Source organism: Haemaphysalis longicornis, unplaced genomic scaffold (assembly GCF_048455015.1).
Source record: "Haemaphysalis longicornis isolate Haplotype H1 unplaced genomic scaffold, Haemaphysalis longicornis Haplotype H1 scaffold_3, whole genome shotgun sequence".
In the NCBI taxonomy this organism is placed as follows: Eukaryota; Metazoa; Arthropoda; class Arachnida; order Ixodida; family Ixodidae; genus Haemaphysalis; species Haemaphysalis longicornis.
The window spans coordinates 173268438-173280678 of record NW_027526335.1 but is presented as its reverse complement, the minus strand read 5'-3'; the positions used below and the strand labels follow the sequence as shown (position 1 = coordinate 173280678).

The 12241-nt window shown below is 45.5% G+C and overlaps 1 protein-coding gene across 1 annotated transcript in view; it reads right to left on the bottom strand.

Annotated features, from left to right (window-relative positions):
- LOC144175801 (cytochrome P450 4V2-like) overlaps positions 1-11838 on the bottom strand; it is a 54768-nt gene extending 42930 nt beyond the window's left edge. Inside the window, exon 1 of the mRNA XM_077704803.1 lies at positions 11419-11838. Coding sequence (XP_077560929.1) covers positions 11419-11671 — 253 coding nt within the window. The 5' untranslated portion in view covers positions 11672-11838. The remainder of the gene's footprint in view (positions 1-11418) is intronic.
- Positions 11839-12241: the final 403 nt, after the last annotated feature.

The window sequence follows — 12241 nt, the reverse complement described above, 5'->3', positions numbered from 1 at the left end:
AAGCCGATTTTCTTTTTTCCTCCTCATCCCGCTTAGTCGAGTGAAGTTTGCGTTAAAGGTGGTGTCAGGGCTATTCTAACAAAAGGATAGGACTTCCAAAAGAGGCGGTAGTGTTTTGGCCATTAGGAAAACCCTTTCGTCATACCTTATAGCATCGGGCCCTGCTGTCGAAGGTATACATGGTGCTCGCTCAACGGGCCCCAATAAAATACTAATAGGTGTTTGTTACCGTCCTCCGAATTCGCCGTTTTCTTGTATGACAAATTTGCGCACCATGTTTACAAAGTCACCCAGTTATATGCTGCAGATAAAACTTCCCTCTTTGGAGATTTCAATTTTCCGTATCACTAATCATCGCTTGTAACGCTTCCTTAGAATTAATAAACACAACATTAGATTTCAATCACTTCCAAGCAGTTGATGAACCTACCCGAGGTTCTCTCATCTTGGATTTAATATTTACGAACGCTACCAAACTGTTCAGTATGCCTTCAAACGGGATGGACTGAGTGATCATAATGTGCTCATCATAACAGCTAACCTACCATTACCATCTGCCGGTGTGAATGTAAAAAAAATGAGCGACTACTATAAGGCTAACTATGATGAAAATAACAAATAACTGGAGATATTTTATAATTCAATGCTAATGCCCTCATTCGAAAGTCGCTTTATTGCTGCTAACTGTTCGGTTTTGAGAAACAAAATATTTGCTTTGGTCAAGAACTACTTAACCCTCACCTCCATCTCAAATAATAAAGCAAGCCTATGGTTCAACAGGTTCTCCATACACACAGAAACAAGAAGAAACGCTTGTACAAAAACACCAGGCGCTCGGGTAATATGGAGGCATGGCCGAAGTACAAAGCGTGTCCGAAAATTACACGTCACCTTTAAGTGGTGTTAAGAATAAGTACTTATCACAAGACCTGCTTCCCATCGTGAAAACTAACACGAGAGAGTTATGACAAGCAATAATCCCTGGCGTGATACTAACACGATTGTATTAAGAGATAAAGATCAGCTTCTCATTACTGAGAGTGACTGCCGCACCGTATTTAATGCATTTTTCGTCAGTATACACTAAGAAAGATTCTTCCACCATTCATAGTTCTGATGACCTTGATTGTCCACACATGCAGCCGATTTACATAACTGCCGAAGGCATTGAAAGTCTGATAAATAACCTTAAACTGTCCACCTCCGTATGAATAGATAATATTTATTCCAAAATACTAAAAAATTCCAAATCAATTTGAAGCAAGTTTTTATATCACATCTTCTTAGAGTCTTTATTCTCTGGACAGTTGCCTAGCGACTGAAAAATAGCTAAATTTGTGTCAATATATAAATCTAGAAATAAGCAATCACCCGACTACCGCTGCGACGTTTTGTTCACGTACATACGCTGCAATATGCTTGAAGATATTAAGCTTTACAACATAACTCTCACCTCGAACTCAAAAACTTTTTCTTTGCTAACCAGCACGGCTTTGTGAAAGGGTTTTCTTGGGATGCGTAGCTATTCGAATTTACCATAAATTTGCAGAGTAACATGAACAGTAGTTTGCAAACTTACTGTATCTCTCCCGAGTTTTTTAAAGCTTTCGATCGTGTAGCCCATTTCCATTCAATCTCAAAATTATCCGCCCTCGGACTAGATTCTTTTGCCTTATCTTTGCTGCGCAACTTTCTTTTTCTGCGTGAACAGTTCACGGTAGGAAACGGATATACTTCGCCGCTTTCCTCCGCCACTTCGGGTGTGCCATAAGGCAGTGTTTTCGGCTTCTTAAAAATGTTTAGCCCAAAAAGCAAAGACGGTACACGAGAAGGGAGACAGCACACGACAGGAAAGACAAAAATGTTTAGCGCTTGTCCTGTCTCCTTTCTTGTGTACCGTTTTTGGTTTTTTGCGCTAAACATTTTTAAAAATCATGAACCCACTAGCCCCTCAACAAGATTTGTTAAATTAGCAGTGTTCTCGGCCCCTTACTTCTTTAGCATTTTTTATTAGTTTTCCATAAATAAATAAATAAATAAATAAATAAATAAATAAATAAATAAATATTTCTTTCCTAAACAAGACATACTGACTGGGTTGACGTGTATCCAAGGTGTTACTTATTCCGTTTACTATTACTTTGATCAACAGCTTGTATACAACTGAGAGTAGGCTGATGTGTCTGTAGCAGTGTTGCGGAATGGGCATGCCCATTCCATTCCAATTCCATTCCGAGGAATTAGAACTTGTGGTGATTCCATTCCTTTCAATTCCTCGGAATTACAGAATTTAGCCCATTCCCATTCCTGGAATGGACGGGCAGGTCAATTCCATTCGTTCAATTCCTCAACTTAAAAACTGCCTCAGGCGCTCTATCGAGCTATCGAGGAACGCAACATGAATCTGACGTTATCATACGCGTTGAAGACTGCAAAAGTATGCAATATGTGCCACGTGTCACCGATATGGGAGACAGTAGCAGCTTGGTTGCAAATCTCTTGCAGAACTACCTTTCTAATGCAAACATTTACCATCCCTTCCTAACGAAAGTAGAGAGAAGTGCGAAAGCTAAAAGGTCGTCCAAATTTCGCTGAAGGTGCATCGAACCGATCGCCAAACATTCAAACTCCCAAATCGCAAGCGAACAACAGACCCATGCGACGATTTCTCCCGCACAAGTAACGCATCTACGAACGATCTAAACGTACACGATTACGTGGTTTATGAGATAAAGATATACTATTGCACTTCGTAGTCAGGGTCGACGCGTGTGAAGTTTTGTTTAGAACTGTTCTTTTTCGCTATTTTCAAGTAACGTTTTTGACACAATGAAAGCCCGGTTTCAGAGAGCGAGATAGGAAGACTTGTTTGCGGTCTCCGGTTTCACGCACGCACCGTGCGTCCACAGATATCAGTCAGCAGAGCTTTTCGGTATCGCAACCGGTATATATCGAAATGTAATAATTTCTTTTGACAGAATGCGATTGGTCCCACTAAGAAGGCTTTCGCTCTGAAAGGGGGCAGTGTCACACTGCCAATTTTTACATAATAAGTAGCTGGATCGCACTACTCATTTTGGTGTTTGCACGTTAGCTTGTTTTAACGGTTTGTTTCTGCGCGATGCGAGGTGAAGCATCTATTACGTTGATGTCTGCTTCGTTGCACAGCCTGTCGCGTTCGGTCGTGCTATCTGCTTTACGTACCGTGATACCAGCGTAATTAGTATGCTGTGGATAACTCGCACGAATGTAACGCGGAGATTTCTCCCATTTACAGGGATTTTAAATGCTTACTTGAATGATTTTAAGTGAATTTACAGCATTGAGCACTAATGCTACTGTACCAAAGAGAGACTAGAAGGCAGCGTCACGGAACACCGTTACCAGTTTAGCATTCGCCGTAGGAAAGTCACGACCGCTTCCACGTTGACCAGCATTTCACTTGTTTATTGTCCTGGCACTACTTCAGCCCAATCCGTTCAATACAGGGCAATATTTATGACCCCCTAATTTAAAGTGACAAAACCATATCGTGACGAGAGCCCTGGAAAAATAAAGAAGAATGATCAGGCAGTTTATTTTCGTGAAGGCGCCTCCAATATGCACGAGGACCTGAACAAAACTTTGAAATGAGGCCTCCCTTCCGGAATAGTGGCGATGCTACAAATTTCACGCCGACGACTAAGGCTTCAGTAATCAGGTACGTTTGTACTCCGGGCGCAAAGGCCCCATGCACAGAAACACAGCAACCAAACCAGGAACCAGTTTGAAACAAGTGGAGAGGAAGGCCGCCCTTTCGGATGGAAGCAAAGCACGGTGTCGCACTGCAGAGAGCTGTCAAAGCACTCGCAAACAAAGGCGCTGCTGGAGCCGGAACTGTTAGAAACAAACGCCCTTTGGCAGCTAAGTATTTTGCAATGTCGTATTTATTATCTATCTTATGCAATTGTATATCACACCTGCCCACAACCGTACCACAGTATGGAGGTAGAAATCTCAGTAACACATGCGAAGCTCGCTTCTTATGCCTATGGCGGGTGCCGGGCACGCAGGGCCCACACCCACAATTTTATTTTTACTGCCTTGTTTTTGAGTGGCTGGAGCCCCGGTGCACCACTGGAACAGACGGACATGCGGGTCCACAGGTTGGCCCCCCATTCCCGGGAGATGCCTACCAGGTCGGATTACAAGCTACAAGGCTATTCATCCCGCGCCGGGCACGGAGGTTGGGTTGAGAACGCCAAGCAGACTCGTTGTTCCATGTTTCATGCGCGAATGCTTTATGTCGCTAGTTCCATGCAAGGTTTCGCAGCATCAGCTTGCTGTGAGAAATACCGCGGCTTCTTATGCGGGCCGTTCGTGTTCCCCACCTCCTGCTTCTCGATGATATTCTCCGCCTGCTGGCCTGGGCACATGACGCCTGCAACTGACACGCCGGTCTGCCATCGGCGCCATGGGCAGTTAGTTGTACCGAGAAAGCTATGCCTCAAAAATCCTGCCTCCGCACGAACAGCCGACCTAACACTGCCACCGGCCCGGCGGCCAAACGCGCTTGCGCTGCTCAAAGTTCAGTTACACCAGGGCTGCCACAGGCTGCGCGGATTAGGTTACTCGAGATGCCGGGTATACGTTCTCGTTTTCGTCGCCGGCGCTCCATTTGAGATATACCGACGCAGTCGTCGCCACAAACTAATTAAGTTGCCGGACGGCGCCAACGAAGTTGACGTCGTCGTCTAAAAATCCCTATTCCATTCCCATTCCATTCCGGGGGAAAAGCGCTTAATTCCATTACCATTCCATTCCTTCAGCCATTGTCCTCATTCCATTCCCATTCCATTCCGCCACCTCAAAAAGGTGGAATGAATCCGGAATGATTCCAAATCCGGAGTTGTAACTCCGCAACACTGGTCTGTAGTTCGTAAGGTCTTTCGTGACCCCCTTCTTAAATCAGATATATGTTGGCATTTTTCCAGGCTACGGGTATTTTTACACTCTGTAAGCAATCCTTTAATTGTGCAGCAAGCCTTCCAGTGCAATATCGCCTCCATCTTTCAAAAGATCCACGCTTATCCCATCGTCACTTGCAGCTTTTCCTCGTTTCATGCCCTTGAGAGCATTCCGAAAATAGTCCACCAAGCTTTTCTGGCGCAATATCGCCTCACTCATTTACGAAATCCCCAGTTAGCTTCCGTCACTTGTAGCGTTTCCTCGTTCGACCCCTTTGAGAGCCTTCTCAAATTCGTCATTGGTTTGTAGTGGGACTTCGCGAGCTAAGCCTGTGCGCTTAGTATTTTCGCCTGGTCTAACATCGCTTGCCTACAGCCTCGTGTAAAATCGTTCTGCTACCAATATTATTTCGCCCAAGTTGTGCGTAGTGTTACTCTCCCGGTCTCTGAGTGCGTGCATCCTGCTTTTTAGTTTCTGTAACTAGATTCTTTTTAGTTGCACTTAAGCTTCTTATTATTCTGAGTATTTGTTCTATCACTGCCATGTTCTACTCACCAAAGTCGTTCGTTTAACTTCTGTTAATCGATTTAGACAGATCGGCTAACTCAATCTGATCCGGGTTGACACTCGAGAGAAAACGTGACATTCGAGAGTGTCACGTTTTCTGCTTCGCAATTTGCTTCTTCGTTTCCTGAGTTAGTTTTACAGTTTGTTTCCCACAGGATACTTCTCCCTCAGCTGCTGCTGATTCTATGATTGCTGTTGTTAGGTTGTCATTTAGCATGTGTACACCATTCTCCTCTTTCTTTGTTAAAAGCGGGAATTTCTTGTGAAAGGTTATTTTACAATCCATCTTCTTGGCCCCGACTGACTCCATTCTGGGTTTATTTCACAAAGTTCTTTCTTTCTCTTTTGAGATTCAGACTTTGCACCTAACCATCCTATGATTACTGATCCGAACCTTGCTTAGCAGCTCTACGTCCTGCACAATACCAGGGTTTTTACACAAAATGAAGTGTAGTTCGTTTTTTTGTGTTCCATCATTTCGGCCTGTCAATGTCAATTTCCTACTCCTTCGTTTGCAGGAGAATGTGTTGATTATTCTCAGGTTGCTTATCTCCGCAAATCCTACCAGTGTATCTCCTGGAGTGTGGCGATCGGCGATTCCAAGGTTTCCCACTGACCTTTCTCGTATTTTCTTCACATCTAATTTCACAGTAAAGTCTGCAATCGTGAGCTTTGTAGGTTCCCTTCTTCACTGCTGATTCAATGTCCTCGTAGAAACTGCCTACGACCTCATCATTGTTGCTAGGGCATCGCACTAGGCGCCAAATTTGGTCAAGGTGTCTTAAGACCCAGCCGTCGCCCCTAGGCCGTGTTGAGCGGAACCATACCTAACTACATTACCAGGGTACCGTCTACATTACCAGGGAGGGCACTGACTCCACGTCCGCCGAAGGTGCATAGCCTGCTTGGAAATCCGCAATTTGGAACAGCCCCCTGATATCGGCCATCATCGGGAGCGAAACGCTCACGCGGACGAGGAACTTGGAACCTCGTGTGACGCCTTATACAGGGGGTTCTTTGGTTCCGGCGTCTAAAATTTCCCTCGTACCACCGTCGACACGCCACGTCAAGCATTCGCTGACCGAGACGTCACAAGCAATCGGCCGTGCTTCATGTGCAAATCTTCCCTGCGTGACCGGGAAGTCCTTCACCTACTTCGCAGCGATGGGTACCGCTAACCACGGCGGACCGGGCATCGGCCACCGTTGGACGAGATCGGGGAGCATCGGATCACTTTCCTGTCCATATAGCGGCTAATGCAAGGCAGGCAATTTTCTATGGGGGTCAGTTGCGGAAGGCTGCAGTGGACGTAAACGTCATGGCCACTTCGCTTCCGAGCAGCGTGTCATTTCGATCCTAGGTCGGCTTACATCCTAGGGGAGAGTCAAAGCCCAGCCACCGGAGTCAATTGTCAGAGTTTTTATAGCTAAGCTTTCTATGTCTCATTGATGGCGTATGTCGCTTCGGAAACGCACTGCAGGAAAGCCAACTTTCTCTGACGATGATGTACATGTAAAATCACTAAGCTCAAAAAACGATAACCATCAAAAATTCCTGATTCGTGAAAAGGGGGAACATTTAGAAGGAGAGCACATGTTGGCGCATATTCATCGAGTGATTAGTGAGAAGTTTAGGACAATAGTGGTAGGGAAACCAGCACCGATAATATCAGCGCCACAGAAGACCGCGGAAAGGGAAATAAGTTTGAGCAACCTTGATTGGAAAAAAGCAGAGCAAAATGTTTCCCCCCAGGCAGCAGTGGGCCCGGACGGAATACCAATGCAACTGATAAACCTGCTTGAACCTAAAAGTAAGGAATCGTTTATGAGGGCAAGAGATAAGGTGATAGAAACCAAACAAATACCAGAGGACTGGTTAGAAAGTAGGATGAATTTAATATATAAAGGAAGAGGAGACAAAGCCAGTATTGATTCATACAGACCACTCACAGTAACGTCAGTGGTGTATAGATTCGTAATGCAGGCGATAAAATCAGAAATTCAATCATGGATAGAAGAAAATGAAATACTTGGGGAACTGCAGAATGGATTTAGACAAGACAGGCGACTGGATGACAATTTGTTCGTGATAACGCAATACATTGAAATTGCGAAAGCACAGAATAGACCACTATGGATTACGTTCTTGGACATTAAAGGGGCATATGACAACGTAAACAGAGAACGGCTGTGGAGAACGCTGAAACTCCAGGGATTAGATGACGAGTTAGTACAGTTCCTTATAGCAATCTATAAAGACAATAAAGTGCACCTTACTTTGGAAGGACAGAAATGCGCCCAGCAGGTCAACATCCATCGGGGACTGAAACAGGGATGCCATTTGAGCCCAATACTGTTTATGCTTTACATGGCAGGGTTAGAAAAGAAACTGGAAGAAAGTCAAGTAGGGTTTAGCCTAACCCATATGCTGCAAGGCGAAGTGGTACAACAGCATATTCTGGGTATGTTATACGCAGACGACACTGTTCTTTTAGCTGATAACCAAACCGATATGCAGCGGCTAATAAATATTAGCGGCCAGGAAGCCACCGACCTCGGGTTAGATTTCAGTGCAGAAAAATCAGGAATAATGTTTTTCAATGACGCTACCACTGAGGTAGTGTCTATCCAGGAAGGCGAATTACCTAGAGTGAAGGAATATAAAAATTTGGGAGTGTGGATAAACGAAGGGGATAACTACTTAAGAACTCACGAGGAGCAACTTAAGGTTAAGGGAAAGCGAAGCGCAGCTATAATGAAGCATAGAGCTCTGTGGGGTATAACAAATATGAAGTAGTAAGAAGAATGTGGAAAGGAGTAATGGTTCCGGGTCTCACATTTGCGAATGCTGTACTCTGCTTAAAATCAGACGTTCTATCAGGCCTTGAAGTAAACCAGAGAACGGTAGGACGTTTGGCCTTAGGCGCGCATGGAAAAACAACTAACGAAGCAGTTCAGGGAGATATGGGCTGGGCGTCGTTTGAAGTTAGAGAAGCTGAGAGTAAAATATGCTTTGAGATGAGGTTGAGGGCAATGGACCAACGAAGGTGGGCAGCTAAGGTTTTTAGGTACCTATACTTGAAAAGCGCGGACACGCAGTGGTTAAGAAAGACTAGAAGGCTAAGGATGAAATACGGAAAGAACAGTGGAGAATCCAAAACAGCCAAGGTAACCAAAAAAGAGGCAAGGAAGATTGGAACGAATAAATGGAGGGAAAAAATGGAAGCTAAAACGTCGTTAGAGATGTACAGGGCTGAGAAATTGAACATCAGAAAGGAAAATTTCTACGATAATTCCCAGGGCAGTGCTTTGCTTTTTGAGGATAGAGCAGGTTGCCTGCGAACTAAGAGTTTTGTGGGAAAGTATTCACAAAATGATGGGGTATGCGTTGTCTGCGGAAAAGAAACAGAAAATATGCGGCACATAGTGTTAGACTGTGAGGGTATTCATCCAAATCTACATGAAGGGAATATTGGGCTTCCAGAAGCCCTATGATTTAAGGGTATCACAGAGGAAGTTAAGTTCGAGGCTGTCGAGGGGACGAAAAGATTAGAATGCTGGTGGACGAAAACCAGAGAGGGGAATATTGCCTAGGACAGTTACCACCTGTAACAGGGGAAAAAAAGTATTTCGGGCCTAATAAGCTTTAGTGCCTGCCCTAAGCAGCGCTAGTATTAAACCAAAAGTGTAAAACATGATTATATTAGTCATTTTTGGTAAGACGACATGTCATCACCCCGCTTCAAAGGGGAGACCAATAGCAATCATCATCATCATCATCGATGATGGTCGTGGGTGAAGGAAAAAAATGATTGCTGTGGTTGGAATCCAACCTCGGTCCCTCGCGTTATGAAGCCGACGTCTATCCGATACGTCATCTGGAATTTTTTTTTTTGGAAGCTGTAGTGACAGCTGTAGTAGCCAGAAAGGCAATATTTGAGATGTAGTGGACTCATTCAGGTTTCTAGCAGTGAGGTTTTCATAGACGTAGGTCGCAACTGTGTCATGAAAGATGTATTTTCCCGTGTTACGTTACCGATCATTGCGTAGACCTGTTCCTGGCGAGGACAAGTTATCTCTTGCTAAGAAGATCGTCATGCCACTATACGTTAAAACCTTTTTATTTAATCTACACACCGGTACACTGCTGGTTAAGACGTAGGTGCAGGATAGAGTTTATTGCCGCTCCTACAACTTGCATTTTCTGCAACACATCGGAACCTGTTTAGCACTTTTTCATGGATTGTTAGGACGCCGCGTTTTTTTTTTGTACGTGTTACAAAAAAACTTATATACCCTCCAGTTTCACCGCAGGGCGGACGATTTATTTACGTACCATGCGAAAACACTGTGTCATATGACATCACCATGACTCTAGGATTGCGCGCCATTTGGAGATGGAGGATGACGGTGCGCCACGCTGAGTCGCACACCCTTACTGTGAGCCAATGCTTTGCACGATATATTACTGTGTACGAATGAAAGAAGCGGTTGAAGCAGTTTGGATTTGGGGGCATGGACCTGGAAAATTAAAAAAAATATGCACCCCTCCTTCCAACGACGACGATGGTTGAACGTGAACCTTTCTTCCCGCGAAATCAAGTGGCGAAGGGTCAAAAGCAAAGCCGCTGTGATCAGAAATTCAAACTGTGTGCAAGTCAAAGTCCAAGTCAGTGAGTCAAAGTCCAAACCGTCTGCGAGTCGAACTCCAAAACCAGACGGTAACCCGTGAATCCCTCACGAGAAACCTTCGCGTTCAAGCATCGTCGTCGTTGGAAGGAGGGGTGCATAAATTTTGCCTGTTACATCCATCGCGTTTAATCAGATAAATGCAGCAGAACGTCGCGCATTACGAACATATTCTCTCGCTTCATCCTAAGGAATAAAGAAGGAGGTCTGTTTTTGTTTTCATTTTTTTGTTCTTTTGCTACTGTTCTTTACTACACATTCTGCCTTTTTCCCCCTTCTCCTTTCACTTGAGAGTAGCATGTCGGCTAACTCATGTCGGCAAACCTCTCTGCGTTTTCCTCTTTAATAAACAGTCTATCTCTCTCTCCCTAAAGGACTGCTGTAACTCTGGCAGTTAGTGTCCCGCAGATGTGTATCATGCTGGGGCACGTTGTAAGTCTGTGGGGTGTAGCATGATAACACACCACACGCATATCATCAGATTATATCACACGCGTTTGTGTTCTACATAGCTAATTGATATGACCCACAACGAGTTGGCGGGTAGACACCTCGTTTGGCATTTACACGCCATGTAAGATCGAGGGGGGAGCCAGAAAAGTAATGATGTAAAACGATAATTTCTGATTCGGTAACTGAGAATGTACTGACCGAAGTTGTACCTGAGATGCGCTGTGGTGCTCCGTGTAGTGGACGTGTACGGGATATTGTACCAGCTCGAGATCTCTAATTTTCGCCTAAATCTTGACCAATGGCGTCTTTGCTTCTTGTCTGCATAAGACGGTCGCCCCAGCCGAAATAGAACGCGCTACCTCGTCATCAACGGCAAATGACATAGCCACTGAGTCACCCAGGCGCGTGAAATAGAAAGTTCTCAGCCTGTCATGTGGCCGACTTGGTCCATTCGTTTTTGACCCAAGAATAGAATTTCAGGGCATTAGCAGTTATCCTCCCTCAGCGAACATTTGAACATACCAGCCTACTAGTGAAAAGAAATGACAGAGCCAACGTTGAAACGCGATCTCGCATAGGCAGGCTGCACATGTGGGAAGTTTTGTTGGGTTCGGCTGCCTGTAATTTTTACATTTCTTTAAATGGCAGATGAGCTGTTATGAGATTGCAGTGCGCCAGTGCCAAACGCAGGTACCGAGCTGAAGTATTCTTAAATGGCATTCTCCAAAAGCATTGACTGAATTTGGGCTGGAGGTGTACTCACTGACTTTCATGTCGAGACTCGGGTCCATAGCTGCTATCTGCTTGTACATGTCGATGATCAGCGAGAACGATTTCTTGGGCTTGACCTTGGGGACGTCGCGCAGGTACCACCACATGCGCAGCCATTCGTACAAAGTCTGCGCTACGTGAACCACAATGACCGCGGTGATTGCCGACGCGATGGCGACCAACGTCCAGTAAGAAAGGACCGTGGTCCGCTCGAGATGCGCAAACGCTGCCGACGCACAAATCATCTCTTACGCCTGCCTCTCGCGCCTCCCGGAGCAATTTGACGGTGGTGGATAAGCTTCCGATCCTTTTTGGGCCGCCGGCCAGAGAGGGTCGGTAGCGGCACGCGCGCACCTGTTTTGGGAGAGCGTGACCGAGGGCATGTGGGCTCAGTACGCTTCGATCCGCACGTGCCGTAAACAGAGGTGCAGGATAAGACAGCCCTGGCACGGAGCGGCAGAACGGAGGAGGGGAGCCCGGTAACCTTTTCAGAGAGTGATTGCCACTTCCTCGGGCTGGCTGCTTTAGCTGCGCTGTGAGTGCAGCCAAGGGGCGTTGGGTAAGCGGATAGCGTTTATGTCACACTCTCACACAGCATAGGATTTGCGTAGGTTCCTTTCACGATTAAAGGAAAACAGGGGTGCACAGAAAGGCCGAAAATAGCTTCCGGCTACTCCGCTGTTTTCGCACGAGGCTTCCTTATCCCGTACTTCCGTCTACCAAGAGTCGTTACAAACTAACATAACGGGGGGTGGCCGATTTGGAGCCTATTAGGCACAGCCGTTGGTACTAAACCAAGCACTTTCCTGCCAGCC